Below are 18298 nucleotides of genomic sequence, written 5' to 3' on the forward strand. Positions count from 1 at the left end.
TCAGAACAGATCCAAGAAGACTTTGCTTCCATTTTATAGCCTTACAGCATTCCAAAATATGGAATAAGAGAAGCATGGGGAGCTCTCTGGGTACTTTATGTAGTACAAGTATGTTTTGTAGTTCTTTTATGCATATCTGTGTGGGAGGAGCCTGCCCAAACTATTTTAGGATCAAATCATACAAAATATTTTTATGTTAATGAAAATGAGAGTTAAAACCTAAATCCATAGGTTTACTAACATATGTGAGTTAAAGTCTGTGCAGACTAATCCTGTAATGATTGTTTCAAAACAGTAAGAAGTATTTGTTTTGGATGTCGTTTTAGGAGGATATTCATAAAGAAAACATCTCAAAATCTTTAACTCAGAAATACACTTTTATGTAGCAAACATCTCTGTTTTATCAGTCAATCTGCAAGAGTGTGTCTGTAAAAGCAGACAGAACTATATATGATAGCCTCTTCAGGGTGGAGGACTATTTACCCTCCAGCCTATGATTTCTTACTGTTGTTTTTGCTTTTGCAGCTTCTGTTTCTACTTTGCTACTTACTTCTGCATCTGCACTTTTTGCTGCCTCATCTCACAGTGCTCTCTGCAGGATCACCCATAGACTCTTTATAGCAATATGTTGAACCCATTCGTAGGTGACATTGAGAAAATATGATGCAGAGCATTTTACCACCTTTGCTGGCTTAATTGTACCCTCGAGATAAAGCACTTATTCTGTACAGTTGCTTATTTAGACTTTTAAATAAGTAAACTCTATATGCCCTTGTTTCTTGCCACGCTTTATGTTTTTACTCTTTTTCAGTGTGCTGGATAATGATGTATATTTGCTTTTCCTTCATGATCTTATTTTTTATTATTTAGCTCAATTTGAAATTGTTTTTAATAAATCAATTTATTGGACTTGGAATTCTTATTTTGTTGAATCATTGTCTCAACAAGGAAGAGAGAAATGCGCATCTTTCCACAGAACCTTTCCATACAGTACATTGTATTAATTTTTCTCTAAAACTATAGATGTTAACTATATTTAGGACTGTTTCTTTGTGTAACCACAATTCCTTTGGAAGAGCATTTGTTTAAGTTTTATAGGTTGACAGAAGATTGAAGTGAAACAAGAACTGTAAATTGCATAATGGTTGTAATTATGTGAAGGCATTGATTTTGGTGTTATGGCTGTGTGATGTGACGTTACGCATGGGAGACAGAGGGATTCCTAGAGCCAGTTTTGATAGATTACTCATGGATTTTTATATATATTGTTTTAGTTTCTCAGTCTTTAAGAAATAACTAGTTGACACTTGCTCTGATGCCACTGTATGTGGCACACTTTGGAGTTTTACTTTTCTCATACTGTAAAAATTCCTAAAGTCAATGCATATATAGGCAAATACTTTGAGTTACTGTGATTTACGCAGCAGATTGTGCCATTTTGAAGTTTTCACTATGACAAAAAATGTGAGCATAATGGAAATTAAAGATAGATGAAAGACCCTACTGTAAAGGAAACTTTATCATATTTAAAATTACATATGTGAGCAAAAAAACCAATTCTGACTTCAAGATTGCATTTAGATGTAGTAAAATACCTCTCATTCTTGAAATAATGGGATTCCTGGGGTTCCCCACTGCACAAACCAGGCTTATGAAGACCTGCCACAGTTAAGTTGATGTAAGATTGCCTTTTGTTTCCTATGATAGTAGCTGCCTCTGTTTGCTTCCAAATGGTTCTCAGGTAGCAAGTTCACTCTAGACAGAAAAGGGAGAGGAAGAGAAAATATGTCAATATCTTTTATAATATTTCATTACCGACTCTATTGCACCTGACAAGATGAGATGGTGGACATACGTGGAATATCTGCTGTGATATTGTTCTCAACTGTAATGTGCTGTGTGAATAATCTTGAAAATGAATGTCACTTATGGTTTTACTCAAAATACCAACTTGTAGCAAAATAAATTGCATGGTGCATTTTATTCTGGATCGTGAAGAAGTACAATAAGTAAGCCCTCTGAGAATTTTTATGAGTTGTCATGTAGTACAAGACATTCTTTGATTAATTTGCATATTTATTTATTTAATCTATTTTACTCTAGGCAGAGAATTCAGCACTGGCTCTGGAAAATGAAAATCAGAGAGAACAGTATGAAAGATGTCTCGATGAGGTAAGGTAGATAAAAACTTGGTTTTACCTGTACTATAATTAAATGAATACAAATGAATCTCTCCTTCTCTTGCAAGGTTGACATTGTTCTGCAGTTTTCCAGTATTAGCTCATTCTAATTAATTCCAAGAACATGTGCCTGGCAGTCAAACGTATTGTTCTTCATGACCTCTGCTGTAAATCCTCTTTTGACCACGCCTCTTCACTGAAAAGTTGATGTCCTGTGACCAATATTTGGAACTCGTTGCTTTCATTTGGAGGAGAAAATTATACTTTGCCTATTTGGTGTTGTGTTCTCCCTCTTTTCTGTAGAGTGGAACACGTGTGGCAGTGGCTTCTTCCATCAGGAGTCCCCCAGCTTTTCTCTGTAATGCATTCTGTAATTCTGGAATTTTAGTCTCTCAGCTCCCCCTTAGGGTTACATACACAGCTTTTTATGCTGGGTTCTCTCGAGCTGTTGGCTCACTTCTACTACATGGCTCAGCTTCTGCTCAGAACTTCCAGTTACAGCTGCAATATAATTCACCCATCACTTACTGTCTGAGCACTCCAGCAGTGTTTACGTTCCTGAAATGTCTAATGTGTCCTATTGAATGGAGCTTTCTTCAGGTGTATACTGATGCTTATTTGTTCCTCCTATTTATCCTGAAATAAGGCTCTTCTGAGTTTTAAAATAGTTTTTAGACTTTTAGTAGCTGGAAGAGTTGCTCGGCATAAATTGCTTACCCATTCCATAATGAGAATGTGTAGTGGCATAAGTAATTAGGTAACACGCAAACAGAACAAAACAAAAACTACACCAGCTGCACCTTTGAGAAAAGACTGCGTGAGCATGCAAATCCACCCAGCGCAGATGACAATCCTTGTCTTCGTACCAGCTTTTTAAATTTTTAATCTACATTTGCTGAAGTGTTAGTGGTGTGAGCAGCACTGCTCTGGTACAAGAAACCTTCACAATAGTGCAGATTTTCATCAGCAAGTCTGCACTTTTGCCTCTGTAGCGTATTTTTATCGGGGAGCTGGAGTAAAAGACGTGCAGATACACTTTCCCACTAGGTCATGCTGTGCCTGTTCTGTGGCACTGGAATACCAGCAGAGCCTTCATCTGCATTGGCCTGAGTCACTGCTTTCCTTGCACACTTGAATGATATATGGATATCCTGGTGATAAGGATGAAATTACCATATAATTACTAACTTCAGTTTAAATTACAGAGCTCGACTTAAAATTATTTTCTGATTGTCTAGGACAAAATCTGCTTACATAATTAATTTTGGAAATGAGTAAAGCACTAGAACTGTCCATTTCAGCAAAACACTCCATGCAGATTATAAGGACAGAGGATATGCTTTTATTCTGTTTACAGTAACACGATGAATTTCTGACCCAGACTTGTGTTTTTTACATGCTGTTTCAGTATAAAGATCAAATAATCATTTCAAACTATGCTCTGAACTTCAATATCTTCAACATTACATTGCCTGTTTTCAGTCCTTCTGTATTATCACAGCAGTATCCATCTTCTCCCACTGTGTCAACTTTTTTCAGGAGAAACTGCTTCTCATCACCTGTGGATTTGTGCTTTCCTACTTTATTTTTTGTTTATTTTTTTTCTTTTTTTTTTTTTTCCATGTTCTGTTTTGTGTGCAGTGACCTCTCTGGTTCTTTCTCCATGGCTTTCTATCACTGTTTTCTTCTCCTTCCTCTCTCAGCTCACACAATGCTTTGGCAGTGGCACTGTAACCACCATTGTTTTAGCTGACACAAGCTAGGACCTAATCCTTTCTGGTCACTGAGGTGAAGAAGTTGTTGCCAGTGAGTGAGGCAAGAAAATCATATTTAATAATTGCAGGTTCTGTAGGACTCCCAGGTTAGCATCCCCCTGAGCGCATTGCTTTGCTGGAGCTTCACAAGAAATCGTGCATTCTCACCCTCCTTCTTTATAGTAGCAATGATGAGAATAGGAGATGAGACATAAATGTAATTATTTAATAACCCAAACAATGATTGGAGAACCTTTACTTCCAACTAAATTCTTCTGAGGATATTTTGTATGTGACAAAGTCCTTTCTAGGCAGGGATTCTTACTGGAGATCTTAAGGACATAAAATGCTTTCAGTAAATACTTTAAAAAAAGAAAAAAGAAAAAAATATTCCACTTGGAAACTTCTTTCCTTTAAGGCATTAAACCTGCTGCTTCCTTTGTTCTTAACTTATCTTACAGCAAACCTACTTCTCAAAGGGGAAAATCCCTTCAGACCTTCCCCGGTTAGGGCTTCAGAACTTCTTCAGCAGCTTTTGGGAGCAGATGTATCCTCTGCAGCTGTGGATCTGTCTGTGCTGCATCCTCGCTTTGCCCCAGGGAGACCTGGCAGGTTTAAAGGGAGGAAAACAGCTGTTCCTGAGCACACAAGGCTGTGGTCACACCCAAACCTGAGAGAGCTTAACCTGTCACCAAAACATTTGAGTGCTTACGACAACCGTTATTTTAATTTTGCATCTGCAGTCCTATTAGTTTTGAGTGCATTGAACTTCTCCTGGGCTGAAGCACAAGCAAAGCTTTCCTCCAAAGCTACCACCTAGCCATGCTCCCTGGTTACATGTTTGGGGAGCTTGACAGGCCCTTGAGGTAGTGAAAGTTGGGAGCATCATTTGGTAACTATTGAGAGAATGCTGCCATCTTTCACTCATCACTCAGCATCATCAAATTACAGCTTTTCTCCCCTGGGCACAGGCAAACTCTGCTCAGGGCATTCAAGCATCATTTAATCTGGCCACCCTGCCAGTAGGACCTGCTTGGTCCCTCAGGCCTCACTGCAGTGTGATGAGGACTCTTGCTATGCACAGTGAGCTTTCTGCTGAGGTTTTGGTGGCCATTAAGCTGCATGTGAAGGAAGTAAAAATAGCCACTGTGATTTTTCTGTCTGTCTGTAGCTAAAAGATACCAGAGCTGAGTTTTTAAAGCTATGCTTGCCATTATTTTATCTCATTTTTCTTTTTTTTTTAAATCAATTATTTTACGCAGTTCTTTTCATTCACACAATGCCCCACATTTAATATTGTATGAATGCTTGCAACTGTGACATAAAAATGCACGCTCTGTAATCATTTTCATGATAAAATTCAATGAATCTCAAATGTTCAGAGAGATTAAATCTGAAAAGCATATGGGTCAAACTGAATGAGTCCTTTATGAATTTTAACAATTATTCACTGATTTTAAAATAATTGTTCATCTCTGAAGTGTACAAGTAAAAAACTTTAGAACACTATTTGGAAGAAGATATCGTTGAAATGTTCCAGTACTTGATAAATAAGAGAAGAGCTCATTTAATTTCAGAAATACTCCATAAACGTATCTTTCTCTCTCTGGAAAATTTAATGCAAAACTGAGGGTTGTCCTCTTGTACCTTTGGGCCTTGAGGTTAACATACTTAATCTTAGTTTCCTATTCTGGAATTCAGCTCTCAGTTTATTGATAAGTGGTAATGTCATGGTTATTCACATCACTGTGCCAGCTAAGATTTCTTTCAAGCTTCCCCATACTTCCATGCAGGAAATTTTGCAACTTAGGGTAGATGATATTTTTGCTGATATTTTAAGGATTAACTAATCAGAAATGCAAAGTTATCTTAAAAAGGCATTCTGCTTTTAAGATTTGAATAAAAAATAAGGTTTTTCATTTTAGTACGCTTGAAATGTCTTTGTGCATATGGAATCCTGCATTAAAGACAGCTGTGTAAAATATCAGTACTTGTAAGAGGTATAACAGATGTCACACTGGGGTCTCTTTTCTTTGATTCATTCTTTTATACATTTTCTATTGAGAACATTTTATGACATGTATATGTAAACATAATTACATAAAGAAAAAATGAAGCAGGATCTTTTATCTCTTTCATTGCAATCCAGAGAAGGAAATGTCACCTAAGGATCCTGGCTGTTAAGTTCAAAGGAAAGGCAGGCAGTGTGAAAGCAAGGAGTGTCATCTTCTGCAAAATAGCAGACCAAGGAGCAGCCATCTCTATTCTATTCCTTGTTTCACCTTGATTAATTGCATGAATCACAGGTCAAGTAATTTTACAGCCTGCTTTTTACTGGGATTGAGCCACAGTTACACCTCATATAAGAGGGAATTTCACATTCTCTGCATCTCAGAAGTCAATCCCTCTGCCTTCAGTGGTTCCAGTTTCTACAGTTGCTGACATTGTGACTGTCAGTTTCATAGGGCTGGTTCATGTTGTTCATTCATATCCATAGTGTCTCCCGATACCTGTAAGTTTAAATGAAGTAGATTGTTGAGCTTAGCAACTTATTTCCATCTGCTGTAGGAGTGGAATGGCAACCTCATTTGAAATGCAATTTGGCTATGGTTCCACTTATTGACTGCTAAATTAATTTTAGTAACTGCAGAACATTTCACTGAAGGCTTCCTACCTCTGTTCCTGCTGAATACCAAAAATACAGACCTGAAAATCTTGAATGGTAATAGCAACACAGTTTGTCAAGCTGCTAAAAAAAATAAAAAACACCCCAACCTATTTTGTAAAAAAACTAGTTATATATCTCTCTTATTGAGATCCATGTGTGCTATGGATCACTGGCAGGTACTTCCATTTAGATACCTAGCTTCATACACTCAAAAGCTGGAAAATTTGTCATATATGCATCAGCAAGTTCAGGTTTTGCCCATTTGGAAGATTACGCCATTTACACTCCTCTGTACAATATGTAGAGCTGTAGGAGTCATTTTGTAGGCTATTCTGTTGTGAGTGACTAGTGCACACTTCAAAGAGCCTCTTAGTTCTTCCTTGGTAAAATAACTCCGTGTCAGAGAGTGAGGGAATTATGTATTCGATATGGTTTGTTCAATTTTCAGGTAGAGCAAACAGACGTTAAAAGTACTTGCCAGAAGGAACACTGTCGGATGTGGGAGCCTGAGAGCCTGTAGGGCAAGGCACACGGGTTTTCAAAACCGTAACATGTTTACTTCTGTTGGTTATTACTGTTCTAATATTAGTCTGTGTCTTCTGTTAAATCATGTATAGAGCCACTTTATGGGATCGTTGTTCCACAGGCTGCCTGAAGTTCAGGACTCGTTTGGAAAATAACAAAAAAAAAAAAAATTGATACTAGGCAATTTTATGAGAGTATGAATCAAATGTAACTTCTGGATCTAACAGAGCTAAATTATTTACAGAAGTGAATTAACTGTAGCCCTTTTCTCCCAACTCAGTTCACATCAGTGGTGTGGGGACCTTATTTAATTTACCAAGAGGAAGAAGAATCAATGCATATGCTTTACTGTATATTTCTGTAAACCAAAACCAAATCAGAAATCTCTTTTTGCACAGAGAGAGAGATCTCTAGTTGCTCTGCCTAAATGCAGGAGCAAAAGCATAGACCAGTGCATTGTGTGGTAACGTGCATTTTTGGTTTTGAACATTCAAGTAAGACATCATCAACAGAAAATTTATCTCAGTCCTTCTTATTTTCCCTCCTTCTTCCACTTCCCTGCCCCTGTGCTGGCTGGTAAATGGAAATCAGACAGGATGTATAAAATAAATAACCTCAAAAATTCCCTGTTGAATATATAGTTCTGCTAATCAATGGTGTGTAATCTCATTCAAGTCAATTATGCTGTGTGGGGTGAATGCCTTCCAACCACATTTCGATGACAGTAGGTACTTTAATTTTCTGTGGCACTTTATGGTTTCTGCTTGTCATGATAGATGTACCGTTTTGTCAATATTTAATCAAGAAACAATTAAACTTCATGAAAACATTCAGAACTCCATCCTTGGCTGGTAAAAATCCTCTGTAGTGAATGCTGTCAATCCATGCTGATGCACACCAGCTGCATATAGAACTGTGAAAGTTTAATCTACTCCAAAGGAGAGACAACAGGAGTTAACCAAATGTCCATCATGTCACACTGCAATTGATACAATATACATTATTTTATAATGAGGACTAGCACAGAAGTAGTTGATATGCGTTTCATATATTCTTATTAGTATTATCTTACTAGTATTATTCTTATTAGTATTATATATTCTTACTAATACCATCTTACTAGTATTATTTCTAGTATTATACTATATTAAAGTACTTGTAAATAATGAAAATACTAGAATTGATGGTGGTTGTAGGTGGAAAGTAGAGTGTAAAGTCTCAAAAGAAGGTATTGTTATGCAAAACCACACATGATAAAATACTTAATTTTTTTTTTACGTATTTCTTTCAGGTAGCTAATCAGGTTGTTCAGGCTCTACTTACTCAAAAGGTAAGTTGTGATTTGGGTATTGTGGTGTAACTTGGAGCTTGCAGATGTTCATTGCTCATTTGAGAGATACATATATATTTGCATAGTATAAACTTTTTAAACTGTGCACACATGAGTTACCAAGGCTGCCACATGTCAGGCCCAAAGTCAGGATTCTATAATCTTGACTTTTGAGAAATGAAAATCTATGAGTCTGGATATCTTGAAGCCTTGAGTACGGGACCCATATTCACTTTTTACTAAGTATTGACACAAAAGCATCTGAAAATCCTTCCTCCTGATGGTGATTTTTGCATTACCTACCCCTAATGAGTTGTGTTGCTCCCACATTCCATTCCTGTGGAATGTGAAACAGGTTTATGTCAACATCTGGCACACTCACATTCACTCACATTCCTGGTGTGAGCCTATGCCTTTCTGAGGAAAAGACAAGGCTCCTTGTATAGAATGGCCTTCAGCTACTCAACTTAAGGGCTAGGGACCCGCAACAGAGAATCTGTACTTTATCTTAAAAAACCTTTTATTGTCTCCTGATCCGTTCTCCTGGGTAAGCAAGGGAAGAACTGCAAAGCCAAAATTCTTGTAGGGTGATAACAAACCTGGCAGAATGAAAAGATTCCCTATGGCTGCTATAAAGGTCTGTTCTGGATCGAGTCATGTCTGAAGTTTCAGTTTTCTGAAGTGGTCTTTGAGTCAAAGATGATTCCATGATTTTATTTTGTTGAAGGGGGAAGGGGGAAAGACAATCAAAATATAAAGATCTATAATAATAAGCTATGAACACTTCAATATTCATGAAATGATCCTTTGTGAGATCTAGACCACTTGATGAATATGGCATTATTAAAATGTTTTGGATCATTTAGTTTTTAAAAGATGATTCTGAAAGAGACATAAATGCAGTCTTTTAATGCAGACAGTGCAAAGCAGAATATAAACGTTTTGTCTACACTTAATGACAGGACAAGTAATAATGTTTTTAAAATGCAGTGAGAAACACCAAGTTAAAATAATCAAAAATCTCTGCCACATGCCCAAAAGCTTTAACAGATGCAAATAGTTTTTGAGGAAGCTCCAACGCCTCCCTCGTGGACATCATTCAGTCCATTCAATGTTACTCAGAGTGCCCCCTGCAAAGCGGTGTCCCGGAGGGGGACAGTGGGACAGGGAGGATGTGGAGCCCCAGGGTCAGGGTCAGACCTGGAGGCAGTGGTCAGGGTCAGGCCTGTGTTTCCTGGGCAGGAGGTCCATGGAGAGGAGACAGGTTCCGGTGAAGCCAAGCCATGGAGTCGGGATGCAGCTCAGGATCAAGGAGGCAGGAGCTGGGTACAGGCATAGCTGCAAGGTGGCTCCTACACGGCTCAGATGTGGGTGAGATGGCCTTTAACTCTGCCAAATTATCTCCTGAAAGTGAGGAATGTGCCCTGACCAGGAGATAGACAAACATCAGCACCCAGAACCATCTGCACCTAAATGAATTGTAAACGGGTGCAGAAAGTTTCCTTTGACCACCCCACTCATCAAGGAGAAGGCTGGATACCCTTCTGAGCTCCCTTCTGGGCAGATTTTTTTGGGGAATCAGTTTTATGACATCCTGTACAGATTAAAAGATGTGCAAGGAGATGTTCTGACCTCATTACTTCTGCTCTGGAGTATCCTGTCCTGAAGACAGAGATGTTCAGGTGACCTGTAGGTGTGTGATGCAAGACTCTGGAGGGTGCAGTTGCCCATTACATAGATAACACATTCCTGTGACCCGAGTTGACATCAGGAATACAGAAGTAATAACATTCCTTAAATCTGTTCACTCAACAGCTGTGATCACAGAACAGCCACACAGTTGTTACCACGGGTTAGGGTTGAAAGTATCATTGTTCAATCCCATGGTTTTTAGATGCCCAACAAAGCCTTTTACTTTGGGAGAGGGATATTGCCTTTCAGCAGTGGGAAGTGTTGCAGCTTGGAGGTGGTTTGTGCAAGCCACAACGTCCAGGGAAGCTTGCACTGTTGCTGACAGTGCTGTGTTACTCTGTGCACACATATGTGCATGGTCTGTGCGTGATCAGAGGACTGCAGAGCCTGCAGAGCTATTGCTGTGACACCTTTTAGAGATATAACTTAAGCCATTTTTTAAAAAAATCTCAAATCTGTTTTTCAATGCAGTTTCAATGGAAATTGAGTTATTTTCTCATGTTAATGTACCCAAAAGGCTCATACACATTTTGTATTATAAAACCATATGTGATGAAATATTTACCAGAGGGTTAATCTCAATATATTAATCTCTAATTTGGGAATATTATGATTGTTTCCCCAGTGAAGAGATGAGCTTCCTGATTCCCTTTGCAAAGGTGTCAGACATTTTGATGACTGCATACTTTCTCAGTAATGAACTCTCCCAAACCCATAGGAACCAAGGAGTTCATATGGATACAATAAAACCAGATTTGAATACATTTAATAAAGTGATTTACTTAGGGTTGATGGGGTTTAACAGCTGCTTACCTATTACTGAGTAATAACAGGCAATTTAATATCCATAGAAAGAGGAAAGAGGGTACTCTTCTAAATGCTAATGAATATTAACTGTTATAGTGCTCCTGACACCGTTCATACAAGTCCTTTTATAAGAAAAGGCAGGAACACAATAGCACACAATAAAGAGGAAATTGCACTCCTCACACCAGTCCCGAAAAGGTAGATATCAGAACCCAAGTAGTAACTAGTAAACAGATAAATCCACCGTCATGCAGCTGAGCAGTAAGACAGAGCCAGTCATGCCACAGAGAGATAACACACCTCTGGGGCACAGCAAGGCATGGAGAAAATCTGAGAGCTTTCAGAAAACGGAGCAGAGTGATTTTGTACAGTGGCGCACACTGCGTGGGCTTTGTGGTGAATTTGAAATTGTCCCTCAAGGACTAATTTTTGCCTAAATTAAGTACATGCTGTAATGTAAGGAATGCAGCCCTGTGCACTCGCCAGCATGTGGAAAGACTCTGATTCCGCTGAGGGAATCTGGTGACACAAATTGAGTGAGCAAAGCTTGAGTGATTTAACAATGTCACCGAATCCTTGAAATGGAATTACAGTCTTAAATGTTCACTTTTCAGGTATATAATTCATTGCAATACATATAGAATTTCTCTAACATGAGAAATTTTTTTGCTGAGCTTGTGGAGAAACTCTATTAACTTGAGGTTTGTACTGAATTAGCCAAACAGCAAAATTTCACAAAGTTTATGTAGCAAAATTCTGTGGATTTTCTACCACTTGCTAATAGAAAATTTTACCTCTAGGAAACTTAGAAAGCCAGAAAAACAACAAAATTATTTGAGACAAACCTGCATGTTATGATATTTACTGAAAACATCCATTCTTTCTCCTTCCACCCAAAGACTTCTTATATATCATGAGGTAATTGGAGTGCTGGGAACTGTTTATATTTTTTCCATGTAAGACTTTTATCAACAGCTTGAAATTTGAGTTATACTGCTTAATGAAATAGTTTTGTTATCTGTGCATCTATTTTTGCGTATTAGTCTATTCTATAGGAGTATATTCAGGAGAATACTTTTTTACTCGTATGATAGTTATTTCTTCTTCCTTTTCCTCAATTAAATAAAAGGTGAATTTAGTATTAATTAAAACAGAAAGAAGCATGTTCAGAGGAAGAGCATAGTGGGGACCCTCTAATAAGGGCATTGGATCCCATTTTGGAGAAGAGTGAGTCTCATTCACACTAAAGAGATAAAGCAAGACCAGAGGGATGCTCGGATATTACTATAGTGAAACCATAGGAATACCTTAAATATGTGGGAGATTGCTATCTTAATAGCTAGTCGTTTTGCCCACAGGAGAGGAATTATAGGCTTCAGACATGTGATAGTTTTATTAATTGGTAATTTTAGGACTTCCAACTTTCTAAACTCAGACTTTATTTTACCAGAATACTGCTACCTTTATGTGCCTCATTTCTCCTCTGGGCTATGCGGGGCATTACCATTGGCAGGGTTTATAGCATCTGGGTGGGTAATCTACAACCTTATATTTCACTTTTTACAGAAATTCTGAAGTTTGAAGCATAAATCATCTAGTTTTAAAACTGTAACATAGGGAGGTTTTGAGCAGAGGCCTTGCTAGGATTTAAATTTTTTCTGCATTGTTAGTTTCTGTGACTCATTTTTCCCTTTCAGTTCACTTAGTAATGTTGAAATGTTAAGCACTGTTGTAACAGCCAAGGCTCAATTTTAAAGGTAGATAATGATGGATCCTGATGCTTGCAATCTCTATTCCTACTAGAGATTGCCATGTGCAAGGCCAGGGATAAGAGGTCTCACTGATAGAAATCAAAGCTTTGGGGCTTTACAAAGCATCAAACTCAAGAATTTTTGGGGGTCATGTTGGAAGGCTCTAGCAATTTCAGTTGAACAGCCACTTGACAGCCAACCTAAAACAAATATTATGAAACTATCAGGAGAAAATAACTGCATTCATGCAGTAGTGTCATAAAATCTGATTCATATGGATAAAAAGATGTTTACAATTTTCTAGTAGTCTCAAAATGAGCATATTTTATTGTGTGTTCACCTCTTTTAACCTCAGTGCTGGTTACAGCGGAGACTGGAGCAACTGTAGGCAAGAATTTAAGCTGCATCTGATCACAATTTCCTCCTCTGAGTTGTTTTCTCATAAAGCCAGGTCATTGTGTTGTTAATGGTATTGACAGGACAGCATATGGGGATCTAGAGGCCTGTTTCTCCACTCTCATATGGTGGAAAGTAAAAGGAGCTAGGCAATACCACAGGGCAGCAAATGTCCTAAATTTAAGGAATATGGGGAAGTATTTTGGAAATGTAAATTAAAAAAACAAAAAAAACCCAAACCAAACCAAAAAAAACCCCAAGCTATATATGGCTGCAGCTTATTATTTTTATGAGTAATGTTTATCAGGAGACTGCTTTGCTTGGTTTATGAATCCCTTATACCTTGAAACAGACAGCTGCACAGATTATGCTGAAAAGTGTAGTGTCAGATTTTGCTCTTTCTCCAAAATCCTCTCTCTGAAAGAATCCTTTATTCCTCCAAATGGCCAGGAAAAGCAGGTTTTACATTGAAGATAGATAGATAGATAGATAGATAGATAGATAGATAGATAGATAGATAGATAGATAGATAGATAGATAATTTGCTGTATCTGAAAACCATTAATGACTTTAATGGGTTTACAGTTCACCTGTGCTTCTAATGGCCAGCTTGAGGGCTTTTCCATAGAATCCTAGAATTGCTTGTATTGGAAAGGTCCTTTAAGATCATCAAGTCTGGCTATTAATCCAGCACTGCCAAGCCCAACACTAAACTATGTCTCCAAGTGCCACATCTACACAGCTTTTAAACATCTCCAGGGCTGGTGACTCCACCACTTTCCTGGGCAGCCTGTTCCAATGCTTGACAATCCTTTCCATTACAAAATTTTTCCTAATATCCAATCTGAGCCTCCCCTGGTGCACCTAGATTATTTTAATGTTATTTTAACGTTATCCTGGAGGATCAAACAACTAGAGAAAATGAAGTAGCACATTTCTGATTTATATTATTTTAAAAGTTGTATGTTTATTTCTTCTTAGTACGTGACATTACTTAGAATTTTGTAAGTGCTTCTGTTACCTGCATTCTAACCTTCCCGTTTTCCCTTGTGCTGCAGGGTCTGAGGGAGGAATGTATAAAGCTGAAAATGAGAGTTTTTGATTTGGAACAACAGAATCGAACATTAAGTGTGCTTTTCCAGCAGAAAGTCAAACCAGCTTCTGACCTCCTCCTTCAGGTAGGAAATGGCCTTTGCAGAAAGCAGGCTATGGGCTTTATATTTCTTACAATTATAAAATACTTTTCTTCTTTTTAAGGTTATGTCAATAATGGGAAATGACAGCTGATAGATTTAATATGTTAGAAGAGTATCCATTATCTATAACCTGATCACATTGAAATTGAAAGTGTGTGCCAATGAACTATGACTAGATATTGTGTGCAAATTTGGAGAGAGGAGCACACCTGCAGAGTAACTTACTTTTTTCGGTGCTTCTTCACTGTGATAAATGGAATGATATGGGTTCATTATCCCTCTGCAGGGAAGAAGCTCGTATTCCTTAACATTCTGCTTGATGGTGAGCAGTGTAATTTCCTGTGAGAAGACAGCCCATTTATTTAACTTTTGCCATATGTGATACTGTCCTGGTTTCGGCTTCCTTGCGAGTGCTTAAGAACATCTTCACGAGCTTGGAGTGATTTTTTTTTTTTGCCAGTGCTTTAGGGAGGATATAGCTGAGAAACCAAGTGACCTATCTCCCACTCATTTGCCATTCTGGAATACTAAGAGATGTTTCAGTATCCCTTTCCATTTGGCAAAGTCCATTATTGTGAATGAATCCATCACTTTATCATCATTTTTTAGAAGCAGAATTACTTCGCAGAAGTTCCAACAGATCCAAACATGAGCTGGGAGAACAGCAAATGAGGACTAATTAAACCTCTGCAGGTCATGTCAGCTACATAAGTGATATAAAATGTGCATCTTACTTAAATCCTTGCTGCTCTGCATCTGTATCTCAAAGTAAAATTTGGCTCTTCCACTGTTGCTCGACAGCTGAGGTCTGCTAACTCTCATCAGGCTTGTCTCTTTATTTAGGAAACATGGTCTTCTCACAGCTGCTGTTAAAGGCAAGGGAATCCCCATGGTGAGAGAAAATAGTTGTAATTATTGTGAAATTCTAAAACACAGGCAGGGTGTGCCAGGTCACCATCACAGGGATCTGGATTCTTGAGTTATCCTCAGGTTCTTGTTCTGTCTCTTGATTTTTTGTTGATTTAGGTATTGCTAGGTCAGGACCTCCTCTCTTCTGATTTCTTGTCCCTTCCTCCCTGTTTTATTTAACTGTTCATCCTTCATAGACCTCTGTATAGATGCCAGAGGACTGATTTATATTTATCCATTCACAGTTTCTGACCCACCCACAACACTGATCCTTATTGCTCACTTCTGCTTTTGACAGTCAGATCCCCTGCTCCTTCTTCCTGATTAGGGGTTGTTCTTTTCTTTCTTTCTTTGCTTTCTTTCTTTTCTTTCTTTCTTCCTTCCTTTCTTTCTTCCTTCTTTTTTTCTTTCTTTTTCTTTCTTTCTTTTTCCAAAGTGTCTGACTCCAGTCTTAGTTTGGGGTTGGATTGCACAGAAGTCATACTCTGTACATTGATTATTACATATATGGCTCTTATTCCCAATTCCTTGTATGGCATTAATAAAGCCAGGTTATTCTAGGAATGTTAAGGAATTGTTAGATAGCATCTGAAAACTGGGATGAATGCTTTGACTTGAGTCCCTTGAAACCAGATCGTGTCACAGATGTGAAAGAAGTTGAAAGGGATGAACTTGTACTAGGTAGAAGAAAGAACCAAATGAAAAACAGGTTCTCCTGAGGGATTCAAGCTATTTTACATCATTGTTCTTGCACAGATTGGCAGGAACTAATGTGGATAGGTTCCCCTCCCCCTGCTTTTCACTTGCTTTATCTTTATTGTCTGAGGACAAAAGGGAATTAAGTTCATTTGCAAAGTCCATGTCTTCCTGGAGAATTTACTGTTATGCTCCTGTTGCTATCAACAGGTTTTAACTCTCCTGGGGGAAAAAAAAGCAAGGAACAAGTTGCAGTGTACATCAGAAAATGAAGAACTTCTGTTAAAACATTTCATATGTCTTTTTTTTTTACCAAAAAAAAATACCCCAGTAAATTTGTGAGTTTCCAGAAATATAATTATCCTCTAAATGTACTTCAGACTCAAATAAATGGGGTGAAGTCTGTGACCTTGAAGTCCGAAATCTGAAAAACATCCGAAGAAGGGTGTTTTCTTAGGACTGAAATTAAACAAATACTGTTGTGTGCCTGCATAGAATTAAAGCCCAGTATGGATTATGTCTTCTTGGAAATGCACATACAGCCCAGTTTTAGAGCAGTGAGTAAATATTGGTTTCAATATGTCACTCTGCAGGCAAGTTCTACATATGTGCTTAAGGACATTCCTGACAAATTGTGACCCCAGTCAGAGTGAATGGGCAAATACTGCTAACTGGGGCCAGGGAGTGTTTTCAGCTTCCCTGTGCTGTCTGGTACAGTACAGTTTGATTTTGTTTAATGCTGATCTCATCCCAGGAGTAGTCACACTTAGTACAACTAGAAATTTTGAGGAATGCCACAGTAGAGGGCAGAATCTAAAACAAGTAGTATAAGTTACTTTTTCTGCATATCAGCTTCTGTGATTTGGTTGTGTATTACCATCCAATTGTTCTACATTTGGCATTAGAAGGCTTTTGTATTTTTAAACCATAAACATTTTTACTTCTCAGATTTCAACAAGAATATAGTTTTCTTTCTTAAAAAATTTTAAAAATTGGAATATATTTCACCATTACCCTAGTTTTCTGTATGTTTGATTGCAGAGCAAATAATATGTGTTTCATGTGTCTTAGAAATTAGATAATTCACAATTTTTTAATTAAAAGATTGATGCAAGTGTTTTGAATTTGACTGGAGAGTAATGGCCTCCATGCTATACCAATTGCACTGTTTTTGTTTTCATCATGCTTCTCACACAGCTCAAAAAAACCTGACTTTGCTACCAATTTAACAACAACAAAAAAATAATCATGTAATATGGTTTTCATGACTGCCTCAGGAATCTGCACCATAAAAATGGTCTTAAAAGCATTACATTTTCTTGCATTTACAAGAAGTGTAAGTACTTATGAAGTTGAAGGAACTAATAGTATTTTTTAAAGCAATATGTGTTGCGTGTGATTGTGTATATTGCCATGTAAGTTTGCTGCCAGAAATTTTGGTGTGCTTACTGCTTGTAGGGAGTTACACAGATCACTCCTGTCATGAAAAGATAAGGAATGCAGTCTCTGCTGCAAAATGTAAGGAGGAGAAAGAGGTACCTTAGGATTTTTTTTTCTCTTCTGATACTGTAGGCAGTTTCAAGAGCTGCGCTGTCTTTCTGGGAACATTGTGAAGTGTGTGCTTTACAGAACCAGTATTACAGTAGATAAATAAGGAGGAGACTGATAAACTTATTATTATTATTATTTTCAGGCAATCTCTCTGGACAGATTTTTTTAAAGTGATGAAGCCTTGGAAAAGTGTTTTGTGTCAGCACCATGTGAGAAAAAGCAATAGTTTTAGTTCAAACCTGACACACAAGAGTAGCTTCTGCCCAAGCAGCCTTAATCTTCCTCTTTTAATGTGGTTGCTAAAAAGATATTATATAGTGCCTGTCATAGCAAGAGGGGTTTGGGAAATAAAATCAGGAACTCCATTTTAGTGAGCCACCTTGTATTTCATCTGCAAGTGGGAGAAATAGTTGGGGATAATAGGCAAAGATTTAAAACTGAGCAGAGCAAAACTGATTTGAGGTGAAGAGAGAAATCTGTGGAGGTGATATACAGAAGAATGCTGAAGGGATAAGACAAATCCAAAGAGAGGATGCAGGACTAGGAATAAGAAGCTTTAGATGAAACTTATCCCTTCTGCTTTGCTCATGACCATGTATAGCATCTACAAAAAATATTTTAAGTGTCAAGATCACTGCGTTTCTGTCTTTGCCTTACTTTTTCTAAATGATACAGTGTTTTCTTCACAGAAAATTTAAACTACTAAAATCACCAAATTACAGTGTTTTTCTACTTCTTAGGTGTGGCATCTCAGACTTGTTTTGAATATATTGTGTATAGACTGCTCAGTCTTGAGGCACAGATCTGTTTCTTTTAGTTACCCTATTTTTCCACTCATACCTG

General features: G+C 37.7%; 1 protein-coding gene across 1 annotated transcript in view; it reads left to right on the forward strand.

Moving 5' to 3' along the window:
• Positions 1 to 2103: 2103 nt before the first annotated feature.
• The window catches only part of LOC114066804 (nck-associated protein 5-like), a gene marked incomplete at its 5' end in the record, with an annotated part of 103532 nt that continues 87337 nt past the window's right edge, over positions 2104 to 18298 (forward strand). The window contains 3 exons of the mRNA XM_027901786.1: positions 2104 to 2172; positions 8419 to 8457; positions 14162 to 14281. Of these exons, the coding sequence (XP_027757587.1) occupies positions 2104 to 2172; positions 8419 to 8457; positions 14162 to 14281 (228 nt within the window). The remainder of the gene's footprint in view (positions 2173 to 8418; positions 8458 to 14161; positions 14282 to 18298) is intronic.

This window comes from Empidonax traillii, unplaced genomic scaffold (assembly GCF_003031625.1).
Source record: "Empidonax traillii isolate 1590-97213 ecotype Southwest subspecies unplaced genomic scaffold, ASM303162v1 scaffold815:size503231, whole genome shotgun sequence".
NCBI lineage: Eukaryota > Metazoa > Chordata > Aves > Passeriformes > Tyrannidae > Empidonax > Empidonax traillii.